At 43.1% G+C, this 20,861-nt stretch overlaps 2 protein-coding genes and 7 non-coding genes across 9 annotated transcripts in view; 4 read left to right on the top strand and 5 right to left on the bottom strand.

Moving 5' to 3' along the window:
* The window catches only part of LOC137491105 (uncharacterized), a 698,540-nt gene that overhangs the window by 61,376 nt on the left and 616,303 nt on the right, over positions 1-20,861 (top strand). The window lies entirely within an intron of this gene.
* On the bottom strand, positions 378-450 carry trnam-cau (transfer RNA methionine (anticodon CAU)). The gene has a single exon. It is a non-coding gene; the product is annotated as a tRNA-Met (tRNA).
* trnam-cau (transfer RNA methionine (anticodon CAU)) lies at positions 1,510-1,582 on the bottom strand. Its single transcript has one exon. It is a non-coding gene; the product is annotated as a tRNA-Met (tRNA).
* On the top strand, positions 1,677-1,759 carry trnal-cag (transfer RNA leucine (anticodon CAG)). Its single transcript has one exon. It is a non-coding gene; the product is annotated as a tRNA-Leu (tRNA).
* Positions 2,365-2,437, bottom strand: trnam-cau (transfer RNA methionine (anticodon CAU)). The gene has a single exon. It is a non-coding gene; the product is annotated as a tRNA-Met (tRNA).
* trnal-cag (transfer RNA leucine (anticodon CAG)) lies at positions 2,532-2,614 on the top strand. The gene has a single exon. It is a non-coding gene; the product is annotated as a tRNA-Leu (tRNA).
* trnam-cau (transfer RNA methionine (anticodon CAU)) lies at positions 3,498-3,570 on the bottom strand. Its single transcript has one exon. It is a non-coding gene; the product is annotated as a tRNA-Met (tRNA).
* On the bottom strand, positions 4,350-4,422 carry trnam-cau (transfer RNA methionine (anticodon CAU)). Its single transcript has one exon. It is a non-coding gene; the product is annotated as a tRNA-Met (tRNA).
* On the top strand, positions 18,304-19,747 carry LOC101883440 (PWWP domain-containing DNA repair factor 3A-like). Its single transcript, XM_087249629.2, has 4 exons — positions 18,304-19,293; positions 19,385-19,473; positions 19,560-19,620; positions 19,709-19,747. Exons 1-4 carry the CDS (start codon positions 19,075-19,077, stop codon positions 19,721-19,723), a joined length of 384 nt encoding a protein of 127 aa, XP_087105755.1. The 5' UTR covers positions 18,304-19,074; the 3' UTR covers positions 19,724-19,747.

Genomic DNA, 20,861 nt, shown 5'->3' with positions numbered 1-20,861 from the left:
ATGGACGAGGGCTTTAATGCAAGTGAACCAAAAGGGGATCAAAAGTACTGTCTTGGAATGCCATGTAGTGGAATGTCCTGGGATGCCGTTGATTTTTAAGGCAATGGGATTCGCAGGACTTTTCGTCAAATCCTCGCACAACGTTAATTCATGACATTTGACAGATCCACGCCGAACGTCAAGCGACACCGTGATAGGAATGGGAGCATCTTACCATCATTGCTTCAGACTCAGGAAATGTTCTTGGAACTTCACACCACCTGGCCTCCAGAGGAGCTGTAGCTTTTTTTGCCCCGGGGAAGCATGATCCACACGGAAGGGAATAAAAAATGCTGGCCAGTCATCTAAGCGCTTCCAAGTGCCAAAAGGTAGCACCTTGCCCCGTGTGAGGCTCGAACTCACGACCTTCAGATTATGACACTGACGCGCTGCCTACTGCGCCAACGAGGCAGACTGTTGGACCTGGGCAAACTGGGAAACACCAGCTTCCATGTCACGGTGCTGCGGAGTGGCTCCCAGGAGACAGCTTAGGTCAGGCAAGCATGTCAGGATGGCCGAGCGGTCTAAGGCGCTGCGTTCAGGTTGCAGTCTTCCTGGAGGTGTGGGTTCAAATCCCACTTCTTACAAACCTAATCTTTGGCTACGCGCTCAGGCTCAAGTCTTTAACTCTCTGGCACCATGTCCGAGTGATACAGTAACACTGACAAAGCACCGCATCAATCTCGTTGTGCCAAAATTTATGCAGCGTAGCAGTGTACATGGCAGCCTTAATGGGCTCTTTAGACTGTAGGTTTTAAGGCTTTTGCAATCAAGGTATTGTCCACAAAAACTCGGAAAAGCATGTGAACAAAACAATGGACGAGGGCTTTAATGCAAGTGAACCAAAAGGGGATCAAAAGTACTGTCTTGGAATGCCATGTAGTGGAATGTCCTGGGATGCCGTTGATTTTTAAGGCAATGGGATTCGCAGGACTTTTCGTCAAATCCTCGCACAACGTTAATTCATGACATTTGACAGATCCAAGTAGCAATGTCCCTGGCAGCCGTAATAGGCTCTTTAGACTGTAGGTTTTAAGGCATTTGCAATCAAGGTATTGTCCACAAAAACTCGGAAAAGCATGTGAGCAAAACAATGGACGAGGGCTTTAATGCCAGTGAACCAAAAGGGGATCAAAAGTACTGTCTTGGAATGCCATGTAGTGGAATGTCCTGGGATGCCGTTGATATTTAAGGCAATGGGATTCGCAGGACTTTTCGTCAAATCCTCGCACAACGTTAATTCATGACATTTGACAGATCCACGCCGAACGTCAAGCGACACCGTGATAGGAATGGGAGCATCTTACCATCATTGCTTCAGACTCAGGAAATGTTCTTGGAACTTCACACCACCTGGCCTCCAGAGGAGCTGTAGCTTTTTTTGCCCCGGGGAAGCATGATCCACACGGAAGGGAATAAAAAATGCTGGCCAGTCATCTAAGCGCTTCCAAGTGCCAAAAGGTAGCACCTTGCCCCGTGTGAGGCTCGAACTCACGACCTTCAGATTATGAGACTGACGCGCTGCCTACTGCGCCAACGAGGCAGACTGTTGGACCTGCGCAAACTGGGAAACACCAGCTTCCATGTCACGGTGCTGCGGAGTGGCTCCCAGGAGACAGCTTAGGTCAGGCAAGCATGTCAGGATGGCCGAGCGGTCTAAGGCGCTGCGTTCAGGTCGCAGTCTCCTCTGGAGGCGTGGGTTCGAATCCCACTTCTGACAAACCTAATCTTTGGCTACGCGTTCAGGCTCAAGTCTTTAACTCTCTGGCACCATGTCCGAGTGATACAGTAACACTGACAAAGCACCGCATCAATTTCGTTGTGCCAAAATTTATGCAGCGGTGCAGTGTACATGGCAGCCTTAATGGGCTCTTTAGACTGTAGGTTTTAAGGCTTTTGCAATCAAGGTATTGTCCACAAAAACTCGGAAAAGCATGTGAACAAAACAATGGACGAGGGCTTTAATGCAAGTGAACCAAAAGGGGATCAAAAGTACTGTCTTGGAATGCCATGTAGTGGAATGTCCTGGGATGCCGTTGATTTTTAAGGCAATGGGATTCGCAGGACTTTTCGTCAAATCCTCGCACAACGTTAATTCATGACATTTGACAGATCCACGCCGAACGTCAAGCGACACCGTGATAGGAATGGGAGCATCTTACCATCATTGCTTCAGACTCAGGAAATGTTCTTGGAACTTCACACCACCTGGCCTCCAGAGGAGCTGTAGCTTTTTTTGCCCCGGGGAAGCATGATCCACACGGAAGGGAATAAAAAATGCTGGCCAGTCATCTAAGCGCTTCCAAGTGCCAAAAGGTAGCACCTTGCCCCGTGTGAGGCTCGAACTCACGACCTTCAGATTATGAGACTGACGCGCTGCCTACTGCGCCAACGAGGCGGACTGTTGAACCTGCGCAAACTGGGAAACACCAGCTTCCATGTCACGGTGCTGCGGAGTGGCTCCCAGGAGACAGCTTAGGTCAGGCAAGCATGTCAGGATGGCCGAGCGGTCTAAGGCGCTGCGTTCAGGTCGCAGTCTCCTCTGGAGGCGTGGGTTCGAATCCCACTTCTGACAAACCTAATCTTTGGCTACGCGTTCAGGCTCAAGTCTTTAACTCTCTTTCACCATGTCCGAGTGATATAGTAACACTGACAAAGCACCGCATCAATCTCGTTGTGCCAAAATTTATGCAGCGTAGCAGTGTCCATGGCAGCCTTAATGGCCTCTTTAGACTGTAGGTTTTAAGGCTTTTGCAATCAAGGTATTGTCCACAAAAACTCGGAAAAGCATGTGAACAAAACAATGGACGAGGGCTTTAATGCAAGTGAACCAAAAGGGGATCAAAAGTACTGTCTTGGAATGCCATGTAGTGGAATGTCCTGGGATGCCGTTGATTTTTAAGGCAATGGGATTCGCAGGACTTTTCGTCAAATCCTCGCACAACGTTAATTCATGACATTTGACAGATCCAAGTAGCAATGTCCCTGGCAGCCGTAATAGGCTCTTTAGACTGTAGGTTTTAAGGCATTTGCAATCAAGGTATTGTCCACAAAAACTCGGAAAAGCATGTGAACAAAACAATGGACGAGGGCTTTAATGCAAGTGAACCAAAAGGGGATCAAAAGTACTGTCTTGGAATGCCATGTAGTGGAATGTCCTGGGATGCCGTTCATATTTAAGGCAATGGGATTCGCAGGACTTTTCGTCAAATCCTCGCACAACGTTAATTCATGACATTTGACAGATCCACGCCGAACATCAAGCGACACCGTGATAGGAATGGGAGCATCTTACCATCATTGCTTCAGACTCAGGAAATGTTCTTGGAACTTCACACCACCTGGCCTCCAGAGGAGCTGTAGCTTTTTTTGCCCCGGGGAAGCATGATCCACACGGAAGGGAATAAAAAATGCTGGCCAGTCATCTAAGCGCTTCCAAGTGCCAAAAGGTAGCACCTTGCCCCGTGTGAGGCTCGAACTCACGACCTTCAGATTATGAGACTGACGCGCTGCCTACTGCGCCAACGAGGCGGACTGTTGGACCTGGGCAAACTTGGAAACACCAGCTTCCATGTCACGGTGCTGCTGAGTGGCTCCCAGGAGGCAGCTTAAGTCAGGCAAGCATGTCAGGATGGCCGAGCGGTCTAAGGCGCTGCGTTTAGGTCGCAGTCTCCTCTGGAGGCGAGGGTCGAATCCCACTTCTGACACACCTAATCTTTGGCTACGCGTTCAGGCTCAAGTCTTTAACTCTCTGGCACCATGTCCGAGTTATACAGTAACACTGACAAAGCACCGCATCAATCTCGTTGTGCCAAAGTTTTTGCAGCATAGCAGTGTCCCTGGCAACCTTAATAGGCTCTTTAGACTGTAGGTTTTAGGCGTTTGCGATCAAGGTATTGTCCATGAAAGTTCGGAAAAGCATGTGAACAAAACAATGGACAAGGGCTTTAATGCAAGTGAACCAAAAGGGGATCAAAAGTACTGTCTTGGAATGCCATGTAGTGGAATGTCCTGGGATGCCGTTGATTTTTAAGCAATGGGATTCGCAGGACTTTTCGTCAAATCCTCGCACAACGTTAATTCATGACATTTGACAGATCCACGCCGAACGTCAAGCGACACCGTGATAGGAATGGGAGCATCTTACCATCATTGCTTCAGACTCAGGAAATGTTCTTGGAACTTCACACCACCTGGCCTCCAGAGGAGCTGTAGCTTTTTTTGCCCCGGGGAAGCATGATCCACACGGAAGGGAATAAAAAATGCTGGCCAGTCATCTAAGCGCTTCCAAGTGCCAAAAGGTAGCACCTTGCCCCGTGTGAGGCTCGAACTCACGACCTTCAGATTATGAGACTGACGCGCTGCCTACTGCGCCAACGAGGCGGACTGTTGGACCTGGGCAAACTGGGAAACACCAGCTTCCATGTCACGGTGCTGCTGAGTGGCTCCCAGGAGACAGCTTAGGTCAGGCAAGCATGTCAGGATGGCCGAGCGGTCTAAGGCGCTGCGTTTAGGTCGCAGTCTCCTCTGGAGGCGAGGGTCGAATCCCACTTCTGACAAACCTAATCTTTGGCTACGCGTTCAGGCTCAAGTCTTTAACTCTCTGGCACCATGTCCGAGTGATACAGTAACACTGACAAAGCACCGCATCAATCTCGTTGTGCCAAAGTTTTTGCAGCGTAGCAGTGTCCCTGGCAACCTTAATAGGCTCTTTAGACTGTAGGTTTTAAGGCGTTTGCGATCAAGGTATTGTCCATGAAAGTTCGGAAAAGCATGTGAACAAAACAATGGACAAGGGCTTTAATGCAAGTGAACCAAAAGGGGATCAAAAGTACTGTCTTGGAATGCCATGTAGTGGAATGTCCTGGGATGCCGTTGATTTTTAAGCAATGGGATTCGCAGGACTTTTCGTCAAATCCTTGCACAACGTTACTTCATGACATTTGACAGATCCATGCTGAACGTCAAGCGACAACGTAATAGGAATGGGAGCATCTTACCATCATTGCTTCAGACTCAGGAAATGTTCTTGGAACTTCACACCACCAGGCCTCCAGAGGAGCTTTAGCTTTTTTTGCCCCGGGAAAGCATGATCCACACGGAAGGGAATAAAAAATGCTGCCCAGTCATCTAAGCACTTCCAAGTGCCAAAAGGTAGCACCTTGCCCTGTGTGAGGCTCAAACTCACGACCTTCAGATTATGAGACTGACACGCTGCATTCTGCCCCAAAGAGGTAGACTGTTGGACCTTGGCAAACTGTGAAACACCAGCTTCCATGTCACGGTGCTGTGGTGTGGCTCCTAGGAGACAGCTTGGGTCAGGAAAGCATGTCAGGATGGCCAAGCGGTCTAAGGTGCTGCCTTTAGGTTGCAGTCTCCCCTGGAAGTGTGGGTTTGAATTACACTTCTCACAAACTTAATCTTTGGCAACACGATCAGGCTCAAGTCTTTAACTCTCTGGCACCATGTGTGAGTGATACAGTAACACTGACAAAGCACCGCATCAATCTCGTTGCGCCAAAGTTCATGCAGGGTAGCAGTGTCCTTGGCAGCCTTAATGGGCTCTTTAGACTGTAGGTTTTAAGGCGTTTGCGATCAATGTATTGTCCACAAAAGCTCGGAAAAGCATGTGAACAAAACAATGGACGAGGGCTTTAATGCAAGTGCACCGAAAGGGGATCAAAAGAACTGTCTTGGAATACCATGTAGTGGAATGTCCTGGGGTGCTGTTGATTTTTAAGGCAATGGGATTCGCAAGACTTTTAGTCAAATCCTCGCACAACATTAATTCATGACATTTGACAGATCCACGCCAAACATCAAGCGACAACGTGATAGGAATGGGAGCATCTCACCATCATTGCTTCAGACTCAGGAAATGTTCTTGGATTTTCACACCGCCAGGCCTCCAGAGGAGCTGTAGCTTTTTTGCCCCCGGGAAGCATGATCCACACGGAAGGGCATAAAAAATGCCGCCCAGTCATCTAAGCGCTTCCATGTGCCATAAGTTACCACCCTTACCCATGTGAGGCTCGAACTCACGAGCTTCAGATTATGAGACTGATGCGCTGCCTACTGTGACAACAAGGTATACTTCTGGACCTGGGCAAACTGTGAAACAACAGCTTCCATGTCACGGTGCTTCGGTGTGGCTCCTAGGAGACAGCTCGGGCCAGGCAGGTATGTCAGGATGGCCGAGCGGTCTAAGGTGCTGCGTTAAGCTGGGGAACAATTGTCCAGGGTAGAAGGGAAGAAAAGGGGGAAAAAAGAAAAAGGGAAGAAGAGGGGGAAAAAGCGAAGAAAAGAAAGGGTGCATTCTAAGCTTCCAGGACATGCCTTCACTGCAACTTCTTTACGTCACGCATAGTGATACCGTTCTGTGTTAAAACAACACATTTTGAGTTACATTGATTTCTATTGCAGGTGCTCACCAAGACCGAGGTTCGAATCCAGCTAAGTGAAGTTTAGTTTTAAACTAATTTCAAGAGGAGCATGTGCTCATGATTTACCCAGCTGGTCCACATTAACTAATTATGATCCTCCAGTCAAAGGATCCCAAATCACTATATATATCCTCATTTTCTTTCTACAACTATCTTCGTCTGGAAGAAAGCTTCCTGCTTCTTAAAAGCTTTAGCTCTAAAAGCTTTTACAGCATTGCACTTTTTAGCCCATCAATATGGAAATAACCAACAATATCTACAACTGCAACCAGAGCCCTGCTCTCCCTGAGACTTCAGCCACTGCAATGAAGCCAAACTCGCACCGCTCTTAGCGGTCCACCTGTGATAACGTAGTATGCTTTAAGGGGAAACTTCTCTCTTTAAGGAGAAACTACTCTCCAACAAGATTAAACATTTCTTATGTTTTTAGAAAAGCAAGACTCTCATAAATAAAAAAATAATTTAAACCATTTTAAAGACACAAACACTATAGACTTAACGTCCTCCTATAATCTGTAAACAAGCAGAGATTATAACAAACCAAATAAACCCACCTTTCAAGCTTGCTGTCTGTTCACAGGTCCAAAACATTTTAACAGCCTGGCTGATTTGACTGCAAGGATCAAAGCAATCCAATCCATAAAACTTTAGTCCACAACATGTTTACATGTTGATAAACATACATGGATACACTGCTGTCATCCAAACTTGTTGCTGGAGTGCTTTCAGTACAGTAGTATCTTATTTTAGACCAAAACACTTGTATTATGGTCTAACAAAATGGCTGCCGACCTTTTGATTGACACTTCATTGAGCCAATAGCTGAAAAGAGAAGTGTCACCATCCAAGAGCTGTCAGAACATGAGATGGTCCCGCCCTCTCTTAATTATGAACAGACTTAGTTGCAAAGACTTTGTGAATGAATTGGGCCAATTATGCTTCTGATTTCATTCATGTTAAGATTCCAAATGTAATGTTATTTAATCAATCAGATTAAAGTAAAGCCCATAGTAAACATTTAATTGACACAGTTTAATAAGTATGTTCAAGTGCAAATTAAATGACAACATCATTTTAGAAGTTAAATAAATAAATAAATTAAACAAATAACTAACATAAATAAATAAATAAACATACATATAAGTAAACAAACCCTGCCACTTCCAATAGCTATTTAACTTCTAAAATAAAATTACCCACCTAATGACAATAAGCATCACATCGATCATAGAAGTCCGATCGTAATATGTCACAGGAATTTAAACTTATCACTTCACCTACTCCTTTAAAGAGGTATTTTTAAGATCACCAGCCAAGCCATGCTCAATATCCTTGGCCCTCCACTATCCTGGGGGGGAATGAACGTTTACCAAAACATTTAAAACACTATCTGTCTGTCGATTCCTCACCTCGCTAGAGAACTGCGTTCTCACCACTAATTTTTTCTGATTTTCTCATTTCAGGTCTAACCTATGGATTCACCCGAGCACCTCAGCTCTCCCTTCCTATCCTAATATTCAGTCAGCTTTTGCTGATTGAACCAGAAATTGTGGATCATCTTATTTAAAAAGCGATCGACAACCACTTTATGTTTGACCATTCTCTGCCCCACCACTCAAGGTTTCACGCATTCGTCCCATAAGCAGTGCAACTCGCAAATTCTCCATCACTGGCTTCTTTCTAACAATCGCAGAATCCCCCACCTTATCCAACTTTAGATGATATTCTAATCACCCCCCACATTGCCTTCAGCCAAACACCTAGAGATCACCAAAAGGTTTTCGCCAATCTAGGTATTCTGCTCGCAGAAGGCTGGATCCAATACATTTATCGAATTTCTAGGCATTAACTTCGATTTGCTCAAATTCCAAGCTTCTCTTCCTAAAGAGAAAATTGGCTGAATAATTTCTCTTTCTCTTGTATTATAAGAAAGAGACTTGAATTAAACACATACTGTTATCTATCCTCGGCCACCTAAAATTCACAGTGCAAATTTACCTCAAACTTGCCTACTCCAGCTCCCTACCACAAGTCACGATTTAAAAGGCACAATTTCTCTCTCAAAACCCACCCACAATGAACTCCGCTTATGGATTGCTTCCTTAAGCTATGGAACGGCTGTTCCTTCTTCTGCAGAGATTTGTTCGCACCCCCATTAGATATTTGTCTATTTACTGGTGCTACCCCATCAGTTGGGTTGCAAGGGTACTCAGAGGCCACTGGTTGCCACCACATGGCCCCCTTAATCTATTTCCACTCTAGAAACCATTGTTCATCAGCCTTCTTCAAACTGTACCCAATAGTCGCTGCCGCCATACTATGGGGAGACGAATGGTCCACCTCTAGGATTCTCATTTATTGTGTTGAGGAAGAAACAATATAATGCATAGACAAAGGCATTCCTACTCTCTAAGCTTTAATGCTACTTTTAAGATGTCTTATTTGACATTAGTCAATTTATCATGTCTGCATAATACGTGCCAGGTTGCAAAACCAAATCACTGACTCTCTCTCATTTTTCTTTCCAGAAACTTTGGTCACTGGCTACAGAAGTGGACCCCAACTCAACGCCTGTCCATCCCTTTCCACAAATGACATTACCTTAAGCCACCCCCATTATAACCTCCACCAAACTCCATATCACTTACCATTAAAGTAGTAGCCTTCAGACCCTTCAGTCACACATCACAGCATGAAACATTCAAACTCAACCCTCACTCCAACCCACCATAGCAGATCTAATTTTGTGTGATGAGGAAAGAAAGGGTTTCCTCGTCCTGCTAAGTAAGATAGATCTATTGACAAAGAACATTTCATTTACATCTTCAACATTCCTGCCCTCACCCACCCAGTCCAAACTCTCTAGTATACCTACACTCGAGGATTATAAGAAACAAACCCCCTAGCCCCCCTTTTTACTGATGACGCTAATCGTCCAGTATCACATCTCTGGTTCCAGAAACACCTCAAAGTTGTCCACCTCTCAGGATTTCCGCCCGAACCAATCTCCAGCCATTCATCCAGAATTGGCATTATTAAAAGGCTTTCCTAGCACCAGATCCAGACCCTTGGTCATTGGTTCTCTGAAGCCTTTCAAATCCTACATTCGCATCAGTCTTTTCATCTCAAAGAACCCAAGTTGTTTCTTTCAAACCTCTCAGCCCAATCTTGGCCACCCCTTTATTCTCAAGCCAAAGCCATCTATCTGTCCATCCCTAGTAAACCCCCTCACAGCTCAGACTCCCGCTGGAGTAAATATGAGCTTCAGCTCTTGCAGAGCTTAACATGACCCTCTTTCTGTTCCCCCTGCCAGCATTGAGTTCCTCTGCTGTTTCCTCCTAGTTCTTCACTCCCTGCCTTTGACTCTCATGTAATCTCCTTGCTACATCAGCATCACCCTAAGCTCAGATTTCGCAGGGGTCAACATGAGCTTTGGCTCTGACAAGAGCCTACCCTATCACCCTTTCCTTTCTGTTCCCCCTGCCAGCGTTGAGTAATTCCGCTGTTCCCTCCTAGCTCTTTACCCCTTGCCTTTGGCTCTCTGGTAACCTCCTTGCTCCATCTGCATCACCCAAGCTCAGACTCTCGCAAGGGTCAACACGAGCTTCGGCTCTCGCAAGAGCCTCACCTTTCACCCTCTCCTTTCTGTTCCTCCTGCCAGTGTTGAGTGCTTCCACTGTTCCTTCCTAGCTCTTTACCCCTCGCCTTTGGCTCTCTTGTTACCACCTTGCTCAATCTGCTTCAAGCTCAGACTCCTGTAGGGGTCAACACAAGTTTCGGCCCTCCCAAGAGCCTCCCCTTTCACCCTCTCTTTTCTGTTATCCCTGCCAGCGTTGAGTACTTCCGCTGTTTCCTCCTAGCTCTTCACTCCTTGCCTTTGGCCCTCTCATAACCTCCTTGCTCTATCTGCATCACCCTAAGCTCAGACTCCCGCAGGGGTCAACGCAAGCTGTGGCTCTCATAAGAACCTCACCTATCAACCTCTCCTTTCTGTATCCCCTGCCAGCGATAAGCGCTTCTGCTGTTCCCTCCAATCTCTTAACTCCTTGCCTTGACTCTCAACTAACCTCTTTGCTCCATCTTAGCATCACCCTAAGCTCAGACCCCCACAGGGGTCAACACGAGCTTCGGCTCTCGCAAGAGCCTCTGCTATCACCCTCACCTTCCTGTTTCCACTGCCAGAAATGAGTGCTTATGCTGCATCATTTTATTTATTCTGTATTGTCATTCATCAGTATCTACATTTTGTTTAATCTGTATAGTAGTTCATTAGCATTACATGTTATCATATTGTGTATTTTGCACAGTAATCTCGTTACCTCCAACAGCTCTCCCCTTTTTCTTTCCCCCCTGTCAGTGTTGTATGCTCTCTCTGCTTTAGTATCTTATTGCATAATTTGTATATTCTGTATAGTACTTGCGTTAGATATTTGTGTTTCTTACAGCTGCTCTCCCCCCTTTTTCCTGCCCTGCAGCATCAAGCACCTTTGCAGCTCCAATTAATTTATTCTGCATAATAGTTTATTGTTATATCTTGTATTGTATCATTTGCATAAAAATTGTTTAGTATATCTGTTACTTCCAGCCACCTTGCCCATTTCTTTTCCCATTCCAGTGTGGAGTGCTTCCGCTGCACCAGTTTGTTTGTTTTCCATATAGTTATTGATAAAATGTATACATTGTGTTCATTCTGCATAGTAGTCCATTTGTATTTCATGTATTATATTGTGTATTTCTGGATAATAATCATATTACTCCCAGCAGCTCTCCCCTTTCTACTTGCCAGAATTGAGTGCCTTACTGTTTTCTACCAGCTCTTTACTCATTGTTTTTGACTCTCATCCAACCTCCTTCCTCCACATTAACATCACCCTAAGCTCTGACTCCCGCCGGAGTCAATAGGAGTTTTGGCTCTCGCATGAGCCTCACCTATCGCCTTCACCTTCCAGTTTCCCCTGCCAGTGTCAAGTGCTTCCGCTGCATCAGTTTATTTATTCTTTATAGTTATTCACCAGTATCGGCATTAACATGTTTATTCTGCATAGTAGTTCATTAGCATTTCATGTTCTGTATTTTGCATAGTAACCTTATTACTTCAACAGCACCCCCCTTTTTCTCTCCCCTTACCAGCGTTGTGGGCTCCCGCTGCATTAGTATCATTCTTATTGATTATTTTGCATATTATGCATAGTAATTGTATAGCATATTTTTGTTAATTACAGCTGTTTTTCTTCTGCCAGCGCTAAGTGCTTCCGCTGCCTACTGCAATTTTATTATGCATAGTATTTCCCTAATGTTTCATGTTTTTATTTTATTGTTAATATATTAAATCTTTGTTAATACCAGCTTCCTTCCCCTCTCTTTCTCCCTGCCAGCTTCTAGCAACATGCCAGCATTGAGTGCTTCTGCTGCATAGCAGTTGTATATTCCATACAGTAATTTATATAGCATTGTTTCCTCCAGCTTCTCTCCTTTGTTTACCCCCAACAGCTTTTTATGCTTCCGCTACCAAATCTCTTCCCTCCTCTTAAACAGCCAGCTCCACACCCTTCATTATTGCATCTCACAAACCTTCTCTTAAGCACTGACTCCCGTAGAGGGCCCATTTAAGCCCCAATTTACACACGAGTCTCCACCCACCCTCTAAGCCATTCAGACTCCCTTAGACTTCCTAACTTTATTTCTTAGCCACCAAACCCACCCTGCCCTTCACACACTCCCTAGAAAGCTTTTCCCCCACTTTTTATCAGTTCTTCACATATATATCCAGCAGCCGGATATAGCACTTTTTCTTTGCACTTTGGGGAGTTCCTGTGTAAACACACGGCTGCTGTCCCGAGCGCTTATCATTGGCTTTTTGGGGAGTTTGAGATAGACCTGAGCTCAATCTCCACTCGCCCTGCAAAAGGGGGGGAGCCCTGGGCTCGAGGATCCCTTGAGCTCAGGGCTCTCTCCCGGGACAGCATGCCAAACAAGCTATGTATAAATCATGAGCTAAGTGTGAACGCTTGAAGTGAAGTTTAGTTTTAAACTAAATTCGAGAGGAGCATGTGCTCATGATTTACCCAGCTGGTCCACATTAACTAATTATGATCCTCCAATCAAAGGATCCCAAATCACTATATATATCCTCATTTCCTTTCTACAACTATCTTCGTCTGGAAGAAACCCCCCTCCTCCCCTTCTTCCTCCTTTATCCAGAATGGGTGGCACGGTGGCCCAGTGACTAGCACTGTTGCCTCACAGCAAGAATACCAATGGTGTTGGGTCCTCGCTGAGCCATCTGGTATTTCTGTGTGGAGTTTGCATGTTTTCCCCGTGTCCGCGTGGGTTTCCCGGTTTCCTCCCACCATCCAAATGTGCTCTATATTATAGATAAAACAAGCCTAAACCTTTTTTATAATGTCTTACTCTCAGGAAGTTCGCCTTGGCCTCAGCAGCGGGGGAGTTTGAGATAGACCTGAGCTCAATCTCCACTCGCCCTGCAAAAGGGGGGGAGCCCTGGGCTCGAGGATCCCTTGAGCTCAGGGCTCTCTCCCAGGACAGCATGCCAAACAAGCTATGTATAAATCATGAGCTAAGTGTGAACTCTTGAAACATGTGTGTTTTATGTGATAGGTGGGAGTGATAAGAAGACTTCGTCAAGAGTGTGGTTTAGATGCCAAAGGCTCTCGCACAGATCTACTCCTGCGACTTTCGGAGGAGATTAGGTCAAGGGAGGCCTATGACAAGGTTTTTGAAAAGATTTGGGCTGCTTCAGGTAAACCTCAATGTTGCACATTAAAATATTACAAATAAATCAGAAATGTACAAAGTCACATAGACATAATGGGTCCTGTTTTCTGCTTGGCACTGATTGGGGAGTGACTGGTGGTGTACAGCTCTGGGGGGGGGTGTTGGAGGTGGCCTCGTCTGACACCTATTGTTGCTTTCCGTGTGGGGGAGTGTATTTACATCTCTGAGGCACTGCATCTTTAAATTTTTTAAAAGTATACTTTGTTAAGGTTAATGCCACTGCCCTCCATCATAACCTATGGGATTTTATGGGAATTAATGGGATTTGATTATGTTTTCTTAACTATTTGCTTATCTTTTTTGTCTGTTCCAGGAGGTTGGGCTGTCATCATGTGTCCTTGTGGCATAGTTTACAGTATAAAGTGTAATCTGCGAGCAGAAAGTCCACGGGATTTTGCAGATATGCTTCTGTCTTGGAAGCATCTGCCTAATGTTGTTATTTATGACTTTGCCCGTGGACTGTCCACCCACACAAATTTGAGGAAACCCATAACTTTCACACCTTTCAAGGGAAGGTTACTCGAACCAACCACTGAAAATATTGCAAAAGCAAAATCAGGAACATTACGGGTAACTCTGCCATGGCTCACTGCAAAAAAGCAAAGTCCAGATCCGGATGGTCATCCAATAGCTGGTTCTGCAGAACACTATGTTCTGTATGACCGCTTTCACGAAGACAACACAAAAGATCCTCGTGATTCACTGAGGAAGCTTCTTCTTGTGCCTCAACTAGCTGGCAAAGTTAACAGTCAGGCTGCAGAACAGCTTTTTTCAAAGCTAAAGAAAAATAACTACTTTATGAACATGGCATTGCCATCCACACATGTTTTCCTCATGCGAAACATCATCCACCATTACAATGTCAGAAAAAACGAGAAACGTCTTCATGACATAAAAAAGGAATTCAACACAAACATTCACATGAATGACCACAGCCAGGTTGTGTTAGGTAATGTTTCCCTTACTGTGTAACAAATACATCACTATATCCATAACTGTACTTATGTGTATATTTGTATTTATAGAAAATCCATCCTCCACAGAGAAATGAATGGACATGTCACTTGGTAATTTGACTGTTATTTCCAGTTGCTCAGTGTCAAGTTTCTGTTCTCTAATTATTATGTGTTATTTTCAAATTTTGATGCTTTAATGTACTCTAAGGTCCACTGACAGCACTGCCAGAAAATATTGTGACTTTACAAACGACCGCTGCATCACCAGGCATAACATCAGTCACATCTCCTCTGTCATCAGTACCAATTACAGAAAAAACAGCTTGTGAACCTACCACTCTTCTGAATTTTTTGGAACCTACTAAGCCTTGGGAGAGGGACTGGCATCCATTACAAGAGAAACTGGTGAACAATTACCATTACATATAAATGCACACACACACACACACACACACACACACACACACACACACACACACATATTTAATGTTATTATTATTACAGCTTGATTATGTGCTGGACCGAAATCGCCCTGGCAGTGAAATAATTTTGAAGGAGGGGCAAGTGTGCCTTATTCGAGAAGAATTTTGGAGCCTTGGATTGTTGAGGGACATGGACTTCCATGTAAGCAGTCTGTTTTTTTATTATAACTTTTTTTTATTAAAAACATTGACTTATCAAAGTATTTATTGCAGATTGGAAACGCCTGCATGAAGCTTATTTGTAAAATGGCTCGACAAATTGTATGTACTATAAAACATAATATTTATATAGATTGTTTTAACTTGATCCAAATAAAATTAAAAAAAAAACAATTTCTAAACTGTGTGAAAATGTTCATGTCATTGTCAACAGTTTCTTTTTATTCATGTAGGGCAAGGACATATACATTGAGGACTTTTATGTTTTCCCTGTGTGGAAAGAAACTCCTAACAACATTGTTACTGGATTACCGGTGCGTGTATGTACTGTATTTACTGTGTGAGAAGTACAACCTAAATTAAACGACATAACTGTCCTGATCAATTCTAGGAAGATGCAGACTTGAAAAACCTGTTAGCCTTTCCAGCATGGACAAATGCCAATGGACCAGACCACTTTGTTGTCTGTGTAAGAATATATTAAAATGTCTAGTGCATACATTAATTGGTATTGCAATGTGTGTGTTTCTAAAATAAAACACTGAAAAATCTTGGAAGAAGCAATAATGTTCAAATGAAATATTTTTACACCTTTAACATTGTAGATAATGATGCCGCTTCGAAGAGAGATGGTGTTTTTAGACTCTCTGTACGCAGAGCATGAATCAGGATTTGGAGATGAGGAATACAGGGCAATTTTTAGGTCTATCAATAAACTAAGACATGTTTCAGCCTTTATGTGATATATGGCTACGTTCCTATAGCCATTTCTATTTATTTCCTAACCGTGTATTATAGTTCTGCCACTTTTGGCTACGTTACTATAGCCGTTTCATAAACTTCTGGCTACAGCGGGGAAAATAAGTATTTGACACATCAACATTTTTATCAGTAAGGGGATTTCTAAGTGGGCTACTGACACAAAATTCCTACCAGATGTAGCCATCAAGTCAAATATTGAATTCATACAAAGAAATCAGAACATTTAAGTATACAAGTTGAGTCATAATAAATAAAGTGAAATGACACAGGGAATAAGTATTGAACACATGAAGATAACAAGGTGCAAAATGGCATAGAAAGTCAGGAGATCTGTCAGTATTGAGAGAAAAACCCTGCTCCCTATCAGTACTAATTGATATCAGCTGCTTTAGTCCTAATTGATGGCCTATAAAGGCTTCTCATTACTCAGGAGGCACACAGGAAAGACTTCATGATGGGTAAAAACAAAGAACTCTCTCAAGATCTGCGTAGTCTTATCGTTGAAAAGCATTTTGATGGGAATGGTTATAGGCGCATTTCCAGAATGCTGAATGTTCCTGTGAGCACTGTGGGGACTATTATCCGGAAATGGAAAAAGCATAAGTTCACCATAAACCGGCCACGATCAGGTGCTCCACGTAAGATCCCTGTCCAAGGAGTCCAAAGAATAATCAGGAGAGTTCTCCAAGAGCCAAGAACCACTCGGGCAGAACTTCAGGAAGACCTCGCATCAGCGGGTACTATTGTTTCAAAGAAAACTATAAGCAATGCACTGAACCACCATGGCATCCATGCACGCTCACCACGCAAGACTCCATTGCTGAACAAAAAGCATGTTGAGGCCCGGTTAAAGTTTGCGAAACAGCATTTGGAGAAGCCTGTGGATTATTGGGAAACTATAGTATGGTCAGATGAAAGCAAAATTGAACTTTTTGGCAGTCATTCTACACATCATGTTTGGAGAAGAAATGGCACTGCCCACCACCCCAAGAACACTATACCAACAGTTAAGTTTGGGGGTGGAAGCATCATGGTTTGGGGCTGCTTTTCAGCAAGGGGTACTGGCAGACTTCATATTATTGAAGGTAGGATGAATGGAGAAATGTACCGGGACATTCTGAATAAAAATCTGCTGCCATCTACCAGAAAGCTGAAAATGAAAAGAGGGTGGACATTTCAGCAAGACAATGATCCCAAACACAAGGCCAAGGAAACAATGAAGTGGTTTCAAAGAAAGAAAATCAAGTTGCTTGAATGGCCCAGTCAATCACCTGACCTAAATCCCATAGAAAATCTATGGAGAGAACTGAAGATCAAAGTTCATAAAAGAGGCCCAAGGAACCTTCAAGATTTAAAGACCGTTTGTGTCGAAGAATGGGCCAGAATCACTCCTGAGCAATGCAGACGACTGGTCTCTCCATACAAGAGGCGTCTAGAAGCTGTGATCACCAACAAAGGCTTTTCTACAAAGTATTAAGTAAAGTGTGTTCAATACTTATTCCCTGTGTCATTTCACTTTATTTATTATGACTCAACTTGTATACTTAAATGTTCTGATTTCTTTGTATGAATTCAATATTTGGCTTGATGGCTACATCTGGTAGGAATTTTGTGTCAGTAGCCCACTTAGAAATCCCCTTAATGATAAAAATGCTGATGTGTCAAATACTTATTTTCCCCGCTGTATGTTCATCTAGCCTTTTTTATGCATGGTGTTCTAGAGTTGAGGTGAGCTGTAATTGTTAGTATTACTACTATGTTTTGTTTACAGGAAAATTGCTTACCAAGTGGATCATGGGACATGGTCTGAAAAGACTGGATATGATTTTCCAGTGAGGAATCAACTTAAAAAAATTATTATTTGGCTTTTACAACAATTAAATTTTTTGTACATTATTCTAAAATAAAATTGATTTGCTTTGCCTATTTTAGGCTTTGCCACGTCAGACAAGAGGGAATGATTGTGGTGTTTTTGTACTCATGGTAAGATATAAATTGAGTTAATTGATTTAAAGATTTTGTAAACATTGTAAATGACTGTGGCTTCTCTCTTTTCAGTACACCCTCTCAATGGTGTGTGGCATTGGGTTTCAATTCCAGGAGGTATTATTTTATTATTTATGTAACTTTATTTTGTTGGTGCTTTTTTAAATCATAGTTAAAATGTAACTATTTTAGTGTATATTATCTTGCTTTCTTCTAAGCAACATATCTTTTAAAAAAAGGGGCATGGTTATTGCAAGCTCACCCAACTTCATGTATTAACAAAAACATGTTGGTTAACTGTCAGACTAAACAGTCTTTCTTTCAGATGGATATACCTATCATCCGTCAGTGGTGGTGCCTTCTACTCATGGAACAATTTCAAACTGATGGGTATGTCAGTATTTATTTATTTTTCTTGTAAATCTGTAAAATTAAAAATTTATATTGTGTCAATACAACAACTTGTAACATGAATAACAAAACATACTTAAAATCTCTCTTACCAGTGACCAGTATGTCACCGACTCGGTCCCAGTAACTCCCCTCGCTGGCCAGCAGAGGCCACCATCTCCGGACTTTTAGCATTACGTCATCCATCTACACTGATTGCGCATACACCTGATTGGAATCTGGCTAATGACCCACGTACCTCTTATAAGCCGCACTCAAACACTCGTTCAGGGCGAAGTCTTGTTTAGCCCCGGCCAGCATTTCTGAGCATGATCTCCAGCCTGATCTCCTGTGCACGACTCCAGCCTGTCTCTTACTTTGCTTCGCATTCTGCCTGCCCACGACCCACGCTTGTTATACGGACTCTGACTCTCTCTCTGCCTGCCCACGAACCACGCCTGTTATACGGACTCTGATCCTTGCTGCCTGCCCTTGACCCAAGCCTGCATAACAGATCCTGGTTCTCGCTCACTCCCTTCCACTCATGCCTGGTAACTCACTCTGTGTCTGTTCATCATCAGTCTTGATACCCATACTACTACTGTGGATGTGTGTGTGCACTCCGGTGCATATTGTGTGTTTGAGTGAAGTTGTGATTAATAAATATTGCATAATGGATCCCTCCGTGTCAGTCTCCACGTTACACAGTAATTATGGATTTTGTCTTGTCTTGTTATTAAAAGCTATGGGCACAGATTTGCTTTCTGGACTGAGAAGGCAAGAAGTGTCTTGGATGGAAAAATTCTGCTCCTTTTTAGGGTGAAAAGAAAAACCACATCCAATCTTCCGGCACATGTCCAAGCAGTTCAAGATTGGGAAAGGAATGACAAAAGATTAGTGGACTTGATTATCACATCAAAATCACCAGAGCAGCATTTGGTGGTATAGATGGTTCCACTTTAAATTACTCCTCTAGACTCTGAGTATGGTTGACTTAAATATAGTCAAGTGACAATTTGACTATTATTTGCCAAATATAATTAATTACTTGTGCATTTACATATGAAATATAATTTCCTTCTATGGCCCAAAGGATATACTCAGTGGGAAAAGGTCAAATTGGTTTCCACTAAACCCCGTTCTCAAGTGCCCGTCTTCATTGAGAATGAGCAGTCCCAGTCAATCATTTATGACTACATCAGAGGAATTCTTAATAAAACCAAAACACAGCTGACCTTCAATGATGAGGTGGAGTTCATTTGTGGATGTCTCCTCCCAGAGGTAATCACAAAACATGTATGTACATGAGCATGCTTATGTTCTGCAGTGTGTGTTTTATTTTATTAATTGGTTTATCTGTATGTTTGTACAGGCCATAACTCATGGCATTTCCGAGTTACAAGGCTTGTCTTGGCAGGAGGCTGAAGATGTCTTCCTCCAGGGCCCCATTTATCACGCAAGGTATGTTTACATTTTATTGTACAAAAGCTGTTAAGTTTTTATGTTAAACACAATTTCTGACAACAGCATTTATTTTTTTTTTTTAGTGAAGTTGAGGAATTTAACAGAAGAATTGCTCGAGAAATGAAAAATCTCCCCAACAAGAATGTAAAGCATTTTATTTTATTTTATATGTAATAAATACATTATTAATCCAAGTATTGTTTTTCACAATTTTTCTCTGCATTTTTTACAGCTCGATGACTTGTAGGACCTCATGAAAATTTATAAAAAAATAGTTTGGTGTGAGAAAATTACTCAGAGTACTATCATTTATTCTGTGAATAATAAGATAATGTTCATTCCCTCAACTCAATACTAAAGAGTTTGATAAATCCTTAATGATTTAAAAACAAAAAACAAAAACAATAAATGACTGAAAATATTTAAGTAACTGAACAATATCTATTTACAAATACAGTTAATTAAAATACAACAGACTTAATGCATTAAATCATAATCTAGTATGTTTAATATTTTATATAATAATGTATTCAATCATAGTGCAATATTTTATAGTAGAAAAATAGTGTAATTTACAATTTATAAATCAATCAATTCAGGTTAGGCAATTTTTCCAACAGCAGGTGGCACTGTCTGAGAAAATGATAGGTCTGGAAGTGCTGGTCTGAGCGAGCAGGTCTGAGCGTGCGGTTGGGTCTCGGGGCCTGCAGCTTCATAATGTTGCCAGAGACTTAGGGAATGGTCACCTACAGTGGTAGAAACGCGGAACTTTGTCTAGACACTGTTAACAGTAATACCTTCCCTACCCATGACAATATTCTGCTAAATCCTGATTTCATCTTGTAACGCTGGACAGAATTTGGCCCAGGATCTTTGTCCAGTGCATGTGTTAGCAGTTGCAAGGCATCAAAATGATTGATCCGTCCCTGGGTGGGCTTGAACCACCAACCTTTCAGTTAACAGCCGAACGCGCTAACCGATTGTGTCACAGAGACTTAGTGAAAAGTCACCTACAGTGGTGGAAACGCGGAACTTTGTCTCAAAAGGTCTGCTATATGAAACCTAATGTAAGTTTGCTGAGAGAGAGAGAGAAAAGTAACAGAAATGCCCAACGTGGGGCTCGAACCCACAACCCTGACATTAAGAGTCTCATGCTCTACCGACAGAGCTAGCCAGGCGGATGAAGAGTCTCCACTAGAACTAGACACTGTTAACAGTAATACCTTCCCTACCCGTGACAATCTTCTGCTAAATCCTAATTTCATCTTGTAACGCTGGACAGAATGTGGCCCAGGATCTATGTCCAGTGCACGTGTTAGCAGTTGCAAGGCAGCAAAATGCCTAATTCGTCCCTGGGTGGGCTTGAACCACCAACCTTTCAGTTA

This window comes from Danio rerio, chromosome 4 (assembly GCF_052040795.2).
Source record: "Danio rerio strain M-AB ecotype USA chromosome 4, GRCz13ab, whole genome shotgun sequence".
NCBI classification, from domain to species: domain Eukaryota; kingdom Metazoa; phylum Chordata; class Actinopteri; order Cypriniformes; family Danionidae; genus Danio; species Danio rerio.
This window is presented reverse-complemented; position numbering and strand designations above follow the sequence as displayed.

Excerpts from the sequence above, each read along its gene's own strand:
- LOC101883440 (XM_087249629.2), top strand. The coding sequence starts at position 19,075 with ATGAAATATAATTTCCTTCTATGGCCCAAAGGATATACTCAGTGGGAA. Across the intron at positions 19,294-19,384 it reads GTGGATGTCTCCTCCCAGAG|GCCATAACTCATGGCATTTC; the intron begins GTAATCACAAAA and ends ATGTTTGTACAG. Across the intron at positions 19,474-19,559 it reads GGCCCCATTTATCACGCAAG|TGAAGTTGAGGAATTTAACA; the intron begins GTATGTTTACAT and ends TTTTTTTTTTAG.